Here is a 19,788-nt window from a genome sequence, read left to right as displayed (position 1 = left end):
ACCTGATTGCTTTTGTACACTGTTTTATTATAGCCCTTCAGAAAGACCTCAGGTGGTGGCATTTGCAAATTACTAGTGTGCTAGGGTCACACACTGCTGTTGTTCAATGGATTTATGAAGCTTTTAAGGAGATACAAAGTTGATGCTGCAGCCTCAGCTCTCAGTGTATTTATGACCTAAACCACATCCTTTCCTTGAAAAAAATAGAGAGTGAAATATTTTCACTTATTCAACATGCAGCTAAAACAAGTGCTTAAAGGAAAGTAGTCAGTCTAGATAAGACGAAGGTGATGAGTGGACTGCGAAAGCATTGTTATTGATAGTTGTCACTTTTCAGACCATTCTGGAAATGTGCTTGAAGACTTTTTGTAAAAGAGATGTGCTCTTGTGCTTGATATCCAAAGTTTTTATTTTTGATTTTGTTCATTGAGCATTGTTATGGTTCCTCTTCGATTCATGAGGTCAAGAGAGCTCCATCCATCAATTTGCCTGCCCGATGCTGTTTGCAGTGGCACTATAGAAACACTGCCTGGGTTCAAAGCAGGTAGGACATGTGCTTTAATAATGGTAGGGCCAGGTCAAGTGTTCTAGAGCTGTCAAACCTCACTGTGTTGCCAAGTGTGGGTTTAGGTCCTTATACTGATCTTCACAGTTTCCTATTACATGTGCCACTGCACTGCTTGTACAGCTGGTGTAGTGACGGTTGCTCTGTAGGATTGGCAGAGGAAATAGCAAGTCATAACCCTGTCCGTACTTGTCTGAATTTTATATGAGTCACATCCAGGTTTCCTGTGTATGTGTTAATGTGCACCGAGTGGAAGACATTTGCTTGAATATATTGACCCAGAGCATATTTTTGTGTCTTGTTTTAACTTGTTTTGCAAATTCCTTGCTGTTTTATGAGAATTTCTGATTCTGGCAGTGTCTTAGAGTACCCATGAAGTAACAGATTGCTAACACAGCTTTTCCTCTCCTTCTACCCCTGTGCATAGGGTACCTGAGGTTGGTTTTTTTCTGTTCACAGTATTCTTACAAAAATCTTGATTTTTGCACAGGGTTGTCTGACCTGCTTTTATTTAGTTTTGTTCCCAAATGAACTCTGTCATTTTAGCAACTTGCTCCCAAATGCAATTAAACCTCTGTTAGTAGTATGGACAAAGTAATGTAATCCCTTATTTTCTCCCTATTACATGCTTGAAATTCCCTCCTCAGCACAGGGAAATACCGTATGGACTAGTAAAGCTAACTAGTAGCATACCGTAGGTTCATTAGTTGTCTTTACCTGTTACATTCTGAGCTGAAGAGACTTCAGTTCAGTTATAAAGTATGAGAACCCCATTGTGGTCAGGAACATTTAAAGGCTCAGAATATTCTGTGAAATCTGTGAAACTTCTCCACAAACAGAAGTAATTTTTAAACACCCTTCGTAAGTGAAGGGAAGCACACAGCATAATAGCGTGGAACTGGTAATGGGGAATGTAGCAAAGTTTTGATTTGGAATTCAGTGGTTTTTATCGCAACCCCTTGGTACCTTAAGGTTTTCTAATAGACTGACTTAGTTTCTTCAAAGACCTGGATAATGTGTCTGAGGCATCTCAGACCTTTTTCAAAGGGCCTTTGTCTGCCTTGGGGGTTAGTGATGAGATCCTTCGGTTTGCAACTTCTTTTGAAATTCTCCATCATTGGCATCAACAGCAGCAGTAGCACTGTACTGTTGAAGCTGAGAGGAACAGAAAACTCCTTGGAAAACTCTAGCCCTCTGTCTTTACATCACCCTGTCATTTTTTTTTTACTCTTATATCTTAAATAAGATTTTGACACATGCATGGGAATGTAAAAATAATTACATATGGAATTTTGTAGAAACTATCAAGTATAGGATATTTTGAGTATTGCATTTTAGAAACTGAACATAAATAATCTGTAGAAATGAAAATAAAAGTGAAATATGAGATATACTCGAAAATTGAAGATGATTAGCATGATGTTTGAAAGAGTTATTTTATTTAACTGAAAATTAATGGTAAAATCTGAATCCTTTTCTTGGCTGATGGGGACTGAAGAACGAACTGATGTAGGAGTTCCTGGAATTTTTTCAAGAGCTTGAAGCTGTATAGATAACATGAGCCCAGCTTCAGTCTGGCATAACCCTCTTCTGAATGATGGCAGTAGTCTTGCTGGAGGAGTAGGAATCAGCCAGTATAACGATGTTAAAATTCACCATTCCTGTTTTGTGCAAGAAACTTGGTGCTTGCTAATATGTCTATGAGTTTTTGTACTAATGGAAAGGGTTTGGAAAATCTCCACGTTTAAGAAGAATTAATGGTTGAACGTACTTGTTAATGCAGGTCCAGGTGATCTCTGCTCACCTGAAGAGGGCCAACTACCTGAATTCTTGCTGCTAATGAGGGTTGTCTACAGCATCTCATCTGTCTGATTGTGTTAAGCTGTACATGTAAAAATTCCTCTCTTTGAACAGGAGCTAAAACCTTTGAGACTGAGGTCTCTGATAAGAAAGTAACAAGGAATTCTTCCAGCTTTTATGAAATCAACATTGTTAATACTTAGTCTGGAGGTTCACAGTACAAAAATTATGAAGAAAATTATGGTTGTTAAGATTGACTTAAATCCTGTCTGGCTGATTGCAGCAGTGTTTGGTATTTAGAGACACATCTGTGCATTTGACAGACTTAATGATATGTGTCTCTCAATCCTGTTACTGTCACAATTTTGAAGGAGCACATATTCCTGTTTTATTTTTCTTATTTTTTTTCACATGGAACTCTGTGGAAAATCAGTTAGCTCTGAGAAGAAACAATACATTGAGTGTCCTGAAGATATACTACAGCCTGAACAGCATATATACATTTTGTGAATGAAAGGTAGCCTTGCATGGGTAGAATTGAGGTGAATATCATTGCAGAAGCAGAAAATCAGGAATGCTTTGCATACTTCTTCAGCTGAGTCTGGAGCAGCATGATCTACTGCTGTGGATATAGTTTGGATTATCCAGATTGTTATTGTCTGCAATAATTTCTGCTTTTTCTCCTATTTCAAAATGAAGGCTTATTGACAGTCCAGTATGGTTTTATCCATTAGAAACTCTTGTCCGTCTTTTGAAGTGGTGTCTGTTGTCTGTCTTAGTTTTATAAATGTAACATGGGGAGGAATCAAGTGTTTAACCATGCCTCCAGTGCTGCTAGGCATTGAGGAGGGAAGGCAATGTGCTGTGGATAGGAATGAATGAGAGAAGGAACTGGAGAAATGTCTATGCTGCCAAAGCAGCAGTTCGTGCACTCATGGTCTGTGTCGTCTTGCTGCAGTTAGAATTCTTGATGTCCATGTGTGGCACTTTTCTGAAAATAAAGAAAATTTTAGCTGTTTTCATTTGTGCCATTGGGATGGAACTAAAAATACTAACTAAGTATATAGTAAGAAAAAGGAGTAGATTGTAAAAGGCAGGACTGAGAGCACAGAAAATATGAATCTTTGCTTCACAGTGGATTTCTTTAATTCTCATTTAGATATAACACTCTTGAATAATTATTTGGTTTCTGATGAGAATTTTTAACTTTACTATGTGGTTTTATCATTTAGAAACTGAAGTCATTGAGTAACAGCTTTGTGGTTAAAGGAAAAGAAACAAGCCCTTCCTAACTAGTATGCAAAAATGGCAAACTAGTTAAAAAGTGAGCTTGAATACTCTATAGTACAACTTTCCATTTCCTGAGGACATAGCTGCTTCTGTAAATGTGATATGCTTCACCACACTTTTTAACCTGGCCTAGTACCTGCAGAATATAGCTTATTGTAACTCAGCACTTCTTAACACTTCCCACCTAGGTAAAGATCATCTAAGTAGACACTGATAGCAGCAAAATGCTGGTAGCCTCACTTCTTACACTAATGGGTATATATATAGCCAAAACATTTTTTTTATATTGCTGTTCATTTGTTGCAAATATTTTGATAGCTCCTGGTTATCTGTATATTTACCTATCAAAGTTTTAAAATGTTGTGTAATATGGAGCCTGTGGTGTTCACATGGATGGAAAACAGGTGAACTGGGTCAAAGGCACCGGGGGACAGCTACAGTAGGAAGCTGGACCAAAAATGTCTTGTAAAACTGAGGCAGATTATAATGCAGTTTCTAATTTTTATCAGGTCTGAATCAAGAGCAGCTGTTCATGTACATATTCAGATATATACAGTTGATGTGTATGTGTATGTATGTCTTATTTTGTAAATGCTTTATGAAATAATAGAAGTATTTCCAGTCTGTGACCAGCTGTTATCATGCAGTAGATGCTGGCTTGCTATGTAGGTGTTTATGGTGTTTTGGAACATGAGTGGCCCGATTCATGTAAGAAATACAACTTAATTGTGCTTTGGTAGTGATTTTGGTGCCCTATGGTTTCTCTTCCAATGCTGGAACACCTGCAAAGTGGGGCACATCCTCCTCACTTTATCTGAAGTACAGATTAAGAGATGCTTTTTCGGGTGAGAGAATTTTTTTGAGTTTAAGCCTATTAAACTCATTCAGTTTAATGTTTATTTCATGCTAAAATCATATATCTGTTCTCTTGGGAACTGATACTGTAAAATAAACCTATTTTCCCTATCACTATGGAAACTGCATTGAGTATTCAACCTGAAAGAGCTAGATAGAATTATGTTTACTCTGTTATGTACAAAGGGCCTTTATTTTATAACCAGCCACAAGCACACTATAACTGTAGGTAAAGAATCCCTCCTGGCACAGCTCAGGCAGTGTAAGGCGATGTGCTTTCACTTTTTCTGTTCACTAATTGAAAGAATGGAGATACTTTTTTTTCAGGATACTAAAAAAAAGAATCAAGCAACTGACCATGCCTTGACTTTTCAAGTGCTGTTTTGCAGCACAACTTGGTTTGGAGCATCTGGATCATTGATTGTTCTTTTGCAGTGATTTTCCTTGTATTGGTTTTGGTAATATAAATATTATATATATGACAGCAAAAGTGTCATTTTTTTGGTGCAAATAATAAAGCAAAACAAATCTTTTTAAAGTTTGCATTTTGGTTAAGAAGACACGCGAAGCAGAATTACATCCAGCCGTGCACTGTCATGTTTTAGGCTGATAAATCATACAACTTTGCTGTCATCGTCTTGGAGCTGGTATCTGTCAACACCAACATTGTGACTTATGCAGGGATCAGACAGCACATCTGCTATGTAGTTTTTCCAGTGATTTAACTCAAACCAAAATGTCTCAGGGTTCAGTCTTTCTAGTTTCCCCGTGACTGCCAAAACCATGTTTTCAAAGTGAGGGATGCAAACATCTCTCCACTAAGAGCTTGGAGTGACAACTCGTTTCATATCTGAGTATCACAGCTGAGTATCACAGCTGAGTTTCTGCTGGTTAGTGTTTTGTTGCTACTGCTCTTGATGCCTTACAGCAGGTTACAGACTTCCAGCTGTTTCCCAAGAGGAACAAGAGCATGAGGCATAGCAACCCCTCTCCTCCTGCACTACCAGCTTTACCATACATGAAATATAATGAAATACACTTGAAGATGGATTTAACAAGCACTGCCTTTACAAAGCCTAGAACATTAGCTCTGATCAAGAGTTCAGATATCCCCTTCATTTGGGAAAGCCCTGAACTTGGTTCAATCATCTAAATGTATTAATTTTGCCTCATCCATGATGACACAATTTTTAATTTTTTTTTTCCTTTGGGATTGGCTTACCCTGCTGTAGCAGATATCCTCTTCTGCTTTTTTCAGAGTTGAAGGTTGTTCTCCTTCTCTCTCTACAACAAAGATGAAGTTGACTTGCTGCTCACTGTAGAGCAACTAAAATAGGAGGGAGAACCCAACTGCAATATGCAGCTTACAGAATCAGTGGCCTCTAAATGCAGGTCACTCAGTAAACCATTACAGATGCTGCGGACCTTGGCTTGTGTCCCTCCTGTGTGTGGATGGCACCTAACACATTGCACACTGGGTGGCTCCACAACTTACAAATTATATCTGTGGGGAAAGGACTTTTAAGTTATTTGTGCTGATTATGGAGTTGTTTACCCAAAACAAGTTGCCTCCCAGTACAGCCACTACTGATTTCTGACTGGGTTCCTCCATCTTCCCGAGGGACACTAGTTAGGCCAAAGTGACATGAGCATCTGCTAAAATTGACTTCCCTCCTCAGATCTGAGAGGTTCATAGCTGATGGGTTTTCTGCACGGGACGCTCAGGTTGGTGCCTCGAGGGAGTGCAGAATCCTTTCACTCCTACAGGAACTTCCTGCTCCAGGAAGGACCTGCAGTTGTCCTCTGAAGCACAGTTTCTCCATCTGTGCTTTCCCTAATTCTTGTCTGCTGCTGTGTGACACCAGTAGGCTTGCTAGGTCTATCTGTAATTTTTTTTCTGAAAAGTCTTGCTGTCTTGCTTCAAAGTCTCTTGAGTTTATGTGCCTTTAGTTTGCACTCCTGTATTCTACAGGGAGGTTGACAGACTTAAATAAGAGAAGTTTGGGAGTGTTTCTGAGACCCAAGATAGTAATTTTCATGAACAGATTGTAAAACAGCATTTTCAAATATATGTCAGGATTTAAAAATTGTATTTCTCCAAAATCACACAAAGCTTTCTGATTGAGTATGCACTTGAGTAGAGCCATATCCATCTTTTTAAAAGCATAGACATACTATATTTCTTTTTTATTCCTTCCTCAACTGTTAGTCAACTCTTTCCAGCAATATTTAATATTACATCAGTCACTCCATATCCATCATTCAGCAGTTGACTGCTTATGCAGTTTACTCTCTGCCTGGCTGTAGGCTTGCATATATACATTTCTCTTGAGTACCAAAGTAAAACATTTTGAAAACATGAGTTATTTTTTCTTTAGTAGCAGTATAAATATTTAAAACTCAAGGTTTCACAGCTTATGTTTTCTTCAGCCTTTTCTATCTTGGGAATGAAATGCTCTAACTTCTGGCAATTTAAGTGCTAAAGCTGTTGATTTATCTCTGAGCCCCATCTAAAAACAGGTAGCTAGTTGGCACATTTGCTTCAAAAATAGATAAGTAATTTAAAGAGTTAAGTACCTGAGTTGGTTAAAGATTTGAAGCTGGCTGCTCACTTACCTTTGCTCTCTAAGGAGAAATATTTGTGCACTATCTTCTGATCTCTTGGTTCACTAAGTCAACAGTGGAAGATGTCAATAGAAATAAAATGAAATATGAGGAAGAAAGGTGGAAACTTACAAGTCTGTTATGGTTTAAGATCTCTCTCTTATTTAAATGTCTTTTCTAGACCTCCATCTTATGTGGTCTAGTCAGATTAAAATAGGTGCAAAAAAAAAGAAAAAAACCAAACCAAAAAAACCTGGATTTTCTGAGAGTATTTGCCCTCAATATTTTGCAAAACCACATATATGTATATATATATACACATATACATATATACATATATATATATAGCAAAGATACCAAAACTACCTGTGTTAACAATTCACTATTCTTTAAGAATGTAATGTATATAATTAATAAGTTTGAAGAGTGTTTCCATTTGAGAGCTATAAAAGAATAACTAATCTCAATAAATGTTTGTTTTACAGAGTGCTGAAACCAAGGTGGAGGAATCAGCTAAAGAGAGTCCGAAAACAGCCAGACTAACACAACAGTCTTCAGAGGATAATGAAGTATTTGGTGAGTTACTAGGACAAGTGGAAAATGTTATTTGATATGTTAGTACAAAGACAATTCCCACAAAGTCTTAGTGATCTATTTGATATTGGTGTACAGCATTTGAGTGCAGGCCGTACAGTTCCACTGAGACCTGGAAAGATGGAGGAAAGGACCAAGAAGAAAACAAAGAGGGATTAAGAGTCTAAAACAAATCATCTCTGAGAGAAGAAAGATTGAATCTAAGTGTTCAACAAAATTAAAGATTAATGCAGTAAGAGGGAAAATAAACTTTTCTCTATCCATAATGTACAGGATAACAGTGAATTCTTAAAATTGCAGGAAGATGTGATCAAATATTATGAAAAGGAATCCTAAAAAGAATACTAAAGCATTGGGGTGCATCATCTGGAAAGTGTGGAAATTCACCATTGCAGGCCTTGAAAAACAGGTTAGACAAGTAACTGTCTAAACTGATGTAATCATCTTGTGCTAGAAGGATAGACCAGATGACCTTTGAGAATACTTGGAAGCCTAGATTTTAGATGATCTCCTCTTGATATTTTTCTGTGAATCCCCTCCCTGCTCTCCATATAGGTTTTGCTGGTAGTTTTATTATTGGATCTGAAAGCTGCATTTGACCTTTTCTTCTGCATTAAGATTTGGAAAAGAGGCAGGGAATCATAGACTTGTAGAATAGGCTGCATTGGAAGGGACGAATCATTGAGTCCAACTCCTGACCTTGCGCAGGACACCCCAAGAACCCACCATGTGCCTGAGAGCATTGTCCAAACACTTCTCAACCTCAGACAGGCTGTGACTACTTCCCCGGGGTAGTCTGATCCAGAGCTCAACTACCCTCTGGGTGAAAAACCTTTTTCTGATAAGGAAAGGTTTATTATTCCAACTTTATGTTGAGTTTTTGCTAATAGAACTCCAATAAAAAGCAGTAGTCTAACATTAATGCTTGAGAGGTTAGGGCAAGGCAGAAAGTTGGTGTAGTATTTAGCTCTGTTATATTCTAGAGTGGAAACTCAAGGTATGCAGAAGTTATATAGGTGTTACTAAGGCTGTCTAGCATGAAAACTTTTGGATAAGTGGAATATTTCTGAATACAGTATGGAATTTTTTTCTTTCCAGGTACAAAAGGAGTGGAACATGGATAATTAAACTATATATGGAAATAATGCTTGTGACCATTTAAACTATTTTTGTTCAAAATCATCTTTTCTCAGTGAGATAATATAGTGTGATTGGCACATGACCCTGAATTCCTGGTATGAATACTTCCAACACTGACCATATAGTGCCAGTGTCTGATGAATCCACAAATGGACTTTAGAAATAGCTTTCAACTTTATTAAGTCAGTGCTGAGGCTATTACCTCATTTCCTCTCCATTTTTTCCACCAGTTATTTGCAGTAGATCCAGTATTACTGGTTATAAAGTGTCTTGGTATGGTGTAATGTGCATCTCAAGCTGTGTCCTTCCTCAGTTTAGATCTCTAGTTTTCTTTCCATGAGAAGGATGGAGACAGCAAACCAAGGAGTTCTCCATCTACCTCCTTCTACCAGCAAAATCTCAGGCTTTTAAACCTTCTCTGTATTCTGATCATTAGCCCCACGTAGCAGTGAGTTAAACCAATAGTTGGTCTAGCCTGTGGTCCATGTGGGGACTGTGAGCTTAAAGATGGGAATTAAGAACCGTGAAGTTCACTGTTGATAGCCTTAAAATCAACATGCAGTGAGCTATACCCTCACTACTAATTGAAGAAGGTCAACATGCAGTGTACTACATGGTCTTTAAAGCTAATGATTTACTAACAAATTGCTAAAAATTTCCATGTTCCAAATCTGTGAACTGAACTGGTTATCTAAGATAAGCCGATGATCAACCTTTGATAACTCACAACAAAGAGGAAAATTTCTTTTCAGCTCCAAAATCAGTCAGACTATAGCATCGTATATCAACCCCTTTACCATTTTGCAAATGAAAGTCTGACTTGTTTGTTGTTTTTAAGATTAGGTCAAAATGGGGGGAAAAGAGAGGAAGTATGGTGCAAATGGAGTCTGAAATTTTCTTTTATGAAACCACTGTAGTGAGAATCAGAGAGAATATTTTGGCTGATACAAGTTTCATGTGTCTTGAGAATGACACTACTGTGTATGCCTGCCTTTCCCTGCAGTTCTGGAAAATTTATTAAAATACTTTGTTCTGAGGATAAACTTGAAACAATTTTCCCTAGGTGAGTTATTTGTGGTCCTGTGACTTAAATGATTACAGACCCTGCTCAGTTATTCTTCCTATGGCTTGGTCTATGAGCTATTCCTCATTTCTTTATTCTTCCTTTTTCCCCAGTGATGATAATTATACTAAGCATCAAATATGCACCAGTAGTTGGTTAATTTATAGCTTCAGCTTTGACTAGAATCCCTCTTCCGAAGAATTTTTAATAACCTCTAGTCCCTTTGAGTGGGCGCAGCGCAGCCTTCCCTTTCCACACAGATAGCTATCTTATGACTTATTTATTTATTTTTCACAGAGATCTCTTTCCCCAGCTTTCTCTGGACAATGCCACCCCCTACAGAAAGGTTAGCACAGGCAGCGGAGAAGTCAGTTCCTGCCTGACGCAGCCACTGAGCCCCCTTCAGAAGTGGAGGCAGCACCCCTTGAGTGCTGCCTGCCTTTCCTGTCTTGGCGCGTGGGTGCGCAGCCGGCGCTGGGAGGAGTCGGGTCCGCCGACAGCAGTGGCTGTTCCTCTTCGCTGATGCCGCCCGGTGGCAGCAGCTCCCAGACCCTGGCAGCCACCAGAGCGCCTGGACTGCCAGGTCAAGGGTTCTTTAGCAAGAAGACAGAAATCTCTTGATTTCCACTTGTCCCCGGCCTCTCCAAGGTTAGTATTGCCTTGGACCAGGTGACAATATGACTTGCCAGGATAAGGGAACTTTCTCTGCTGTGAACATCATGGAATAGATGCAATTCTAAAGATTGTTATAAAAAAAGTATCTGACAAAGCTGTGCTGTTTGAATACGGCAGTATTTCTTTTGGAAATACTTCCTTCTGGAGTAAGTGTGGTTTCTGCAGTCCTTATCAGTTGGGTACAGTTTTGGAAGCAAACACATTATTATTGATTGAAAATGTCATGGCAGTAAAGAACCAAGCATGGGGATCTCTTGCACGTCTCCTTGACCTGACAGCATTCTTTGTAGATACAAGCAAGGAGCACCACTTGTGAGTAAACGTAAATGTTTTAGTTTTCTTGTTCTTTTTCTCCATATGGGTTGGATCTGGGACTTACCATTCTGGAGGGCTTTTTTAGCATTTCTCTTTAATATTAATTTTATACTGGGTGTATATGAAATGATCTTACCAACGATGAAGCCACATTGTACCAGCTGCTTTATGAAACAAACAAAAAAGTCAGGTGTGTCTTGTGTTTCGGAGAGCTAATTCTCAAAAATGAAGTACATTTTATACAAGAGGACAGAGTAGAGAAGTGGAGCAGAAGGGTAAGGGTATGGGAGAGAAAAGACATCACAGTGATGGTATTTGTAACTATGAAATTCTGAATTGACAAGAGTTAGTTTTGTTTGTCCTTTGAAAGGATTTTCTTGTGGCACCCAACAGAGTTCTGTTGTCTCATATATACTGAATCTGCATCTGTGATGGGGAACTAGAATGTCTTGCTTGCTACAAACTTCTGTTGAACTTGCACGTAGTCAACATGGTGTCTGTTGCAACCAGTATGTAGTCAGAAAAGGATCATGAATGACATCTCAGTCCAAGGGAGAGAAGAAAATTGCTGGGTATGGTGCTATGCGTTTAAGGAAGTGGATCAGGAGGTGACTGTTAGCCTTACTTCCAGAGATTATTTTCAGAAGTTTATCAGATCCATTGCAACTCTACAATTGTAAGGCAGAAGCAGGGGGGAAAACTGCCAGTCATTCTGACCACTGGGAGGATTGGACCTTCATTTCTTTGGTGCAACCCCATATTGCATTAACTTGGAAAATGATAAATGTGGATTTTTATTTATACTTCATACTGGTTTTTTTGTAAGGTTGAGCATAAAATTACAAGTAAGGAAAATTTCTCCATGGGGGAACTGCAGTATGGTTACAGCATATTCCCCTTTCTGATGGCAATGAATGTCAAAGTATACTAACTTTTCAGGATAGAATCATAGAATAGTTTGAGTTGGAAGGGATCTTTGAAGGTCATCTAGTCCCACCCCCCACTGAGGGCAGAGATGTCTTCAACTAGATCAGGTTTCTCAGAACCCTGTCCAACCTCACCTTGAATGTTTTCAGGAATGGGGCATCCATGGGCATTGCCTCTGTGGGCAACCTGTTCCAGTGTTTTACCACCCTCATTGTAAAAAACATCTTCCTCGGAAAGATACAGTAAGACTTGATCTTCTTAAACAGGAAAGTTTCATTTCTATCTAGTAGATCAGGTCTAAAATTATATCTGGATATGACCATGGTTCTTCTGGCTTAGTGCTTTCCAGGGATCCATGCTGTGAGGCTGGAGTTGTACTGTGAGGTGTTGGGGTTTTGTTACTCTTGTTGTTTGGGTTTAGTGTGTGTGGGGGTGGATTTTATTAATAAAAAAGGCAAAATTAACATATAATATGAAAAGATCATATTATAGAGCTTTCCCAGCACCATCTGCCATTCTCTTGTTTCTAATTGCAGTACTGGGTACATCCTAAGGTATCTTTTTGTATGCAGAGCTAAGAGATGCAGCAAAAAAGTGTACATTCAGCACAGTTCCACAGCGACCCTGACTCACCCTGATTCATTGCTTATGATGATGCCTGCTGCTGTGTCCTACGCAGAATGTCCTGTAGGTAGTTGTATAAACCCATGCAGGTTGAAAAAACTTCTGTCTCCGTGAAACTTCCGTCTGTAGCAGTTTGACAGATGTAGTCATGCTCCCACTTCATCCAAACCTAGGAATTTTTGGATGCTGTGTAACTAATATCAGTTTTGTGTTGGAGTTTTTTGGGGGTTTTTGTTCAGCTGAGGATTTAAGGATGGTTTATAAAGTTTCTCTTAAAAAATAACAGAATTTGTATTCTAGTTTTACAGAATATACTTACAAGGTGGGAATATATATGTCAGTGTGTTACATCTCTATGGATGTCACTCTTCCTGTATCCATTTTTGCTTTTTGATTCTTCTTTAAAAAAGGGAGGGAGCGGAATGTGAAGGGAGGAGCTGGAAGGCACAATGCCTTTATCAGAAGGTGATGCAGTCTTGTCAGGAGCTGGCTGAAAGCTGAGGGTTATCGCAGTTCAGTGACCTTACTGGGAAGCTCTTTGTAAACACAATCAATTATGGAACACAAGCTATGACTTTAATGCAAAATAATGGCAAGCTTACACAAAAAAATCAATGTGGTGAGACAGCAAATGGTCCTAAAATAGGTGTTATTACCATGGTGCAGTTATTTCCTCTTGCCTGAGAAGCAAATGGGGGAATTTAGTGTCCTGTAGGTTTTCATTACATGCTAAGTAATAATTCTGGTTTTCCAACTGTCCACATATTTCTACTTTCCTTTACCATCTCTTTCCTTTCCCCAGTATCTTGCTCATTTTAATGGATTTTCTTTATTTAACAGTAACATTCAAACATTTTTTTTTCTGGCAGCCATCTGGTGCTTTAAACAGTAACAGTAGCTCTTGGATATCTAGCTAGTTAACATGCCATTATAATTAATGTAGTGTTCTCCAGTAGCATCTAAACTTTTAAGGTTACTTTTAGCATGGCACTGATCTTTGCTGCAAAATTAGTATATAAGCACTTAAGGGTACTTTAACAACTCTGATTTGGTATGATTTTTCTTTTTTTCTTTTGTGTACCACATGCAAGCAATATGCATAACAGAAGTTTGAGTTTTTCTTTTATCATAGGGACTGGATTTGCTAGGATCATTAGCACAGACGTGGAGCTGAGCCAGAGATGCCTGTTGCATTTTTAGCAGTGGTGGACTGTTCTCACTGTAATTAATCAGCACAATAACACTAAATAACTTATTCATTATTTTAATGCTTGCTATACAGTGTACAGAATCTGGTGATTTTTTTTCCCCCCTTGTTTATTCAGTAAGGGCAAGTCTGTGTGAAAGATGGGGGGGAAGCACAATAGGCATTTACCATCCTATTGTTATCCAGAACACACTTTGTAGCCGGTTGTAAAAGTGAGGATTGCTAAGGGTGGTCTAATGTCACTTGTTGCTGGGTGGTGATGCAAGGCCTTTGGCTAATTAGCTAGCCAGGAAAACAAGTTCCTGCTTTCCCAGTGTATTTTGTCATCTTTATCCTGTTAGCACGCTGCAGCCCAAGGGAGTATTCTGTTTTCACAGAAGCCCTTAGTGTTCTCTGTCACTGATCCTTATGTACCATCCAGTAGGGTTAAGGCAGGGTTTTATCTGTAAATGAATTAAAAGTGCTTCTAAAAGATCTTTATTTTGGGGAAAGGAGCTGAAATGTTGCTGTTGTCCCATTTCCAATTTTGTGAGGCTGAATGAACACTCAGTTCTGGTAGTGAAACAAGAAGAAGATTAGTCCTCCATGAGCCAACCACTCTTCCGTCGTGGAAGAGATGAAAACAGATGTTGTCATTGAAGTTGAATTACAACATGGCTCACTTTTTAATACAATGGTTAAAAGGGAACCAGAATGAGGTTTTGTACCATATATTAGGAGAATATGAAAACACCATCTAAGATTGATAATGCTTTTGTGTCTTAAAAAAAATAATATGAAAGTAATCTACTTTGACTTCTTGCATAATACAAACTGTGGAATTTCATTACATAATTCCTGGATAAAATCCATAATACCTGATTTGAACCAGAATATTACAAAAATTGTATAAAAACAATGGATTCTCCTCAGGCTTTTAGTGGTCAGTTCCCCTGATTAAAAAGAGGCACTTTGCCGATGGTCTAGACCCCATAATTACCTCCAATTGTCAGTCCAGGCCACACTAGGCTGCCCACAGCACAGATCAAGAGAGAGATATCCAAACCCAGATTTTTTTCTTATCTGAATGCAGAAGATAGAAACTAGGGGAAAAAGGGGATACAGATGTGAATATCTTGCCCTCATAAATACAGTAGGTCAGTGCAAAGCTGGTGCTTCCCATCCAGCATGCTGTCAATCAGGTGAAATTCCAATCCTTGTCAGGATCAGATAGGCCTAAGAAATTTCTGGCTTGGATTTCTTAGTGATACTTCCCACTCGTGCCCCCATTTAAGTCTTGGTCACTGGCAATACTGTAATTAGATCTATTGACTTTGGCAAAACTATAAAGATAGTGAGTTGAGCTTAAAAATCCAAAATGCATCAACTTGTCCTTCCAATATTAAAGGGGGGGACTGTGGAAAAAGCTGTGGATTTTCTTATATTTGGGTTGATGCCCGAAGATTATGGAACAGCATCAAGAGAGCCATTGTAGCTGCATCCTATCATCCACCAGCAGTTCTTTTGTGTGATGGGTGTAGCTCTGGAAGGAAGAGGCAAGCAGCAATAAGCCCCCTGTGAAGGATTATGAAAGTAGAGAATGACAGCATGTTATAAACATCCCACGCAAGTTGTTTTGGTGGTGACCCTCAGGAAGTATTTTTCTCTCTCTGCTGATTTAATCTAAATTGTGCTTCAGCCTCATGTATGGCATTTGCAAATGTGCCCACAAGACTTAAAATGAATCTGATGATGATGGAGAGTGAAAGCAAGAAGGAATGCAGAGCATTTGAATGAGCGAATGAAAATTTGCAGGACTTGGCATCTGCCAGCTTCCCCTTGGCACTCCCATCTCTGTACCCTGGAGCTCTGTGAAACTCCAGGGCTCCAGTACCATGTCAGGCAGGAAATCCAACCCATACTTGAAACTATGGCTTTCTGTTACGCATTTGTTCAAGAAGGCTGACTGTGGTTTGGCTTAACTCCTTCAAATACATAGCTTGGCAGCACTTGTGCAATAGTTCAGTTTTATGGGAATAACAGTGTCCCTTTAAGTGCTGACAAGGAGGAACAGAGCAGAAATTCACATCTGAGATAATCTATTTTTGATGAGGAAAATAGAAGTGAAAAGGACTAGTATTTACTGGTGTGCACACACTGGTACTTGTACAGAAACATCCTGGTGGCGACAAGACTGCAATCGCTCACAAGCCTTGCGAGGAGCAGAGAACAGCCATGATAATGCTGCTCTTTATTTTCAGTGCTGTTCAGAGCAGGCTCCCTCTCTAGAGCCTTCCCTATGCTTCTCTTCCCTGTTGCCAATGAAAAGCTTGGCCTTCTCTAGGCCTTTTAATATTCCCACTTATTTGGAAGGGACTATTTGTATACTGGCTGTAAAGTGTCTCCATCAAAACAGCAACTTTAAATTAGTCTGACTGATTTTTAGTAGGTGTCATCTATTGTGATTTTTTGGGGGTTTTTTGGTTTGTTTTGTTTTTTTCTTTTTGGTCCTTTTTGCTGTAGCATCTTAAAATTTCTACTGTGCATCATATTAATCTGCCGCAGGATGACTGCAGTAGAAATCAGCATTTTAAACACTAAACTCAGTTGTTTAAATAAACACATGTATGGACTGTGCAAAAATAACTCTAAATCTGTTTATCTCAAGTGACTTCAACAGAAGCTGTCTACAGACAAAAGGAAATCACAAGAGTTCTTATTTCTGTTCTGAAAGATTTGTAATAGGATTTTCTTTTAACCTTTGCTTGTGGAAAAGTGATTGAATGGGCTCTTGAAACAAGAGTGATAGGTTTTGGATACCTAAGACAGCATGTGATGTTACAATAAATAGACTTTGTTTCACTGGACTCATTGGAAACAAAATGAAAATATTGATGCTTCAAAAATAAATACTTGACATTTGACAAACTCTTACTTCCTTGAAATAAATGTGCTTCCCTGAATGTTTATCAGGATGTAACAACTCTATTTACCTTGACAGGACCTCCTGCTTTTTCAGCACAGCAACTCTGCTTATTTCAACAGAGCCATGCTGTGGTTCCTACCAAGGAAGATGCTGACTTAGGTCTATGGTACTTGAAGTCCTCAGCTCAGCTAGCAGACTTGAAGTGGCTTCAAGCAGAGAGATATTTCCATTTTCTTGTCTGCAGACATCTTGCAACCCAAAGCCAAATGGGAGAAGCAGATAATTTTACTCTTGAACACATGGGCCAAGTTTTAATTGCAGTTTTGACACTGATTGCCATGAGTGGACTGAATTCTTTGCAAAACTTTTTTGTGCAGGATTAATTGTAGACATGATACATTTTTGCCATCTTCTGCTTCACCTGTTCATCAGGTCTAAAATTTTCCAGTATTTCATTTTTTGTAAGGCAAGGCTATGTCATGAGTAGGCATTAGTGTTATTCTGTTACCTTTTACCTTCAGGCTGTCCTTTGTTTTGTGTGTCATGTTTAATCTTGTGTGTAAACTGGCCATCCTTAAGTTGACCACAAGACCCTCTTGTTTGATCTCCAGATTTTATTGCTGTAGTATCATGTTCCTTCTCCATTTGTCAACACAGGAAATCTACTACAAAATAGGTAATGGATGTGGGGATATCAGTTATACAGTGAGCCTTATTTCAGTCTGAATGCCCTAGTCAGTATTAAATATAAATTCTGAAAGTTTAATATTTTTATTTATTTTCCAGAATTTCTTGAAATAATTTTACTACTTTGTTTCAAAATACATAATTCTGATATGAAGATCTGAAAGCCAATTTGTTTCAAGATCCATGCTGAAATAAAACCCTAAACCACAAACTGTTAAGACCCTTGAAAAATTAAAGCTTCCCTCTTCTTTTTCCACCAAATTACTCTGCCCTTGATGTGAGGGATCAGTGGCTGGCCAATATCATCATGAGCTACACAGCCTACAAAGGGACAGTGATAAATGAAAATAAACAGAGGAACTTCTATAGATTTCAGCAGGATTAGGAATATGCTTTAACACTTCGAAATGCTATCCAGATTTTGACCTAGATATTTTGGTGGATCTGGGCTTATAGTGAGAATCAGAAAACTGGGCAAAATAGCTGTTTGTGCCTTTTCCCTCTGTGATAAATCCCCCCTGGGCTCCAGCAGAGAGGTGTGACCTCTATTTCCATATGCCAGCAATAATAAATCTGGCCTCTATTTAGTATTCAGGATGTGGATTGGAGTGATCAGTGGGATTGAACCTAATTAAGGAATTTTCTAAAAGTGAGAAGTTGAGGAGTTGAGACTTAAATGCACGCATACTTGGATTTTTATTTTTTCCTTTTCAGGTGCTCTAATTATTTTTGTGGTGCATATGATTTTTTTTCCTCTGTTACTAAAGTACCATAAGCCAAATGCAGACTCAATTCCAGCATTCTTTCAGTCACTATTCATACTGCAGAAGCTCCTGGCTCACTAAGCCTATTGAACTATAAAGATAATGGGAAGACCATGAGAAGGTTTCTCTGCGCTGTTACAGCTGATTCCTATTTCTGAGAGTAGGTACTTTCTCTGCCAGTCAGACTCCTTTAGTACCAAGCAGTATTTTGCTCTTTAACTGCAGGGCAAGAATCAAATTGCTCTAGTTTTAGAGATGAACTGCAGTTTCATGATAAAACCTGTTCTACTCGGGTAAACTCAGTAGCAGAACCACAACAGCACAATTATTCTGTGTGGATGTGTGCTTCATTAGCACCCTCTCTGTATACCATTTCTGCCCTGGACAGAATTACAGCTGCAATGTCATACCTGCACCAATCCAACTCTGCTAGTGACTGCTCCATAATGGCAAACATTGAAATGATTTCTCTCTTCAGCCCAACACTCTTTCTGTACTGACTTGTAATTCTTTTTTTCAATTCTAAATAATTATAAGGGGTGACAAGTGTCTTTCTAGTTTCTGAGTTATACTTTTGCCACCCTTTTTTTTTTTGTTTAACATATGTGCTGATTACAAATGTCTTTTGCAGTGAAAATAGGAGGCCTTTTCTACTGTTCCATCTTAGTTCTTGTGTAAAAGGACCCTTTTTAGTTCTACCTAGAGTTAAGGTACCTATTATTGGATTTCTGAGTCTGAAATGTTCTTGCAAATTATTTTCAAGATTCCAATTTAAAAAAAAAACAAACAACATTTGGAGCTGTCCCCCAAAGAACACAGAAGTCAATGTTTTGAAATCAGCATGTTACTCAAAATCACACACTGCTTTGGCTAGTCATTGTGACACTCAACCACTACTGATATATACAAATATCTGACTTTTCTAGTAAACACCCTGTATTTTTTCAGAGTATCATAATCGTGTTCTTTATCAGAAATGAATTGTGGGAAAAGACTGAATATAAGCAAGTTGGACACAGGGAACTGTTTTGAATTAGAGCATTTTCTCCTCCACCTATATTAGTCTGCTCATGTAGACATAGTTGTGACACAATATTGCAACATGAAGACTTGTATTTTTAAAGGCCAGATTCATAATTCAAATATTCTGATTTAAATAAAAATACAACCCTTCTAATTTAGCAGATTTGTTTTCACTGAGGGCATATATAAATATTTGATCCTTCTGGTAGTTTTATTTGGGTGTTTTATTTGTTATTTTAATTAGAGAATAAAAAGGGGTTTGGATGTCCTTGGAACATTTGAAAGTTGTAATTTTTTTGATTCATAATATTAAAAGAAAAAAAAAGAACCAAATAGCGACACTTTATTCTGAGTGAAATATTCTAGCATTTCTTCTTTGTAGAACTTTTAATGAGGTCTCATCTTTCTGAAAATTGCAGTTTATTTGCACTTAAGTGTAGGTTTTTAGAACGCTTCAAGTCTCCTTAAAATGCTGAGGTTACAATAATGCATTTGTTTTAAAGATATTATTCTTACACAAAAATAAGGACTCATGCTAGTAAGCTGTGTTTTCCACAGAGAGGAAAACAAAATTACAAGTTGGATTAGGGGGAGGAATTTGATAAAGCATATTTATGTCCTTTCATGCACTGCACATTCATCTATTTAATTTCTAGGCTGGTTTGTCTGTAATGTGCGCACAGTGGAGATGCATATGCAATTTCCTTGTCTCTCTGAAGCATAAGTCATAAAGTGTATAATTTTCTGTAG

The 19,788-nt window shown here is 38.3% G+C and overlaps 1 protein-coding gene across 3 annotated transcripts in view; it reads left to right on the top strand.

Moving 5' to 3' along the window:
• MBP (myelin basic protein) overlaps positions 1–19,788 on the top strand; it is a 110,804-nt gene that overhangs the window by 48,557 nt on the left and 42,459 nt on the right. For all 3 annotated transcript variants that reach the window (XM_051812806.1, XM_051812808.1, XM_051812807.1), the window contains exon 3: positions 7,600–7,690. In XM_051812806.1, the coding sequence (XP_051668766.1) occupies positions 7,600–7,690 (91 nt within the window). The remainder of the gene's footprint in view (positions 1–7,599; positions 7,691–19,788) is intronic.

The sequence above is a fragment of the Manacus candei genome, unplaced genomic scaffold, assembly GCF_025592945.1.
Source record: "Manacus candei isolate 608988 ecotype Guabito, Panama unplaced genomic scaffold, ASM2559294v1 h1tg000088l, whole genome shotgun sequence".
NCBI classification, from domain to species: Eukaryota; Metazoa; Chordata; class Aves; order Passeriformes; family Pipridae; genus Manacus; species Manacus candei.
Note: the sequence above shows the minus strand (reverse complement) of the source record. Positions and strands in the feature narration are given on the sequence as shown.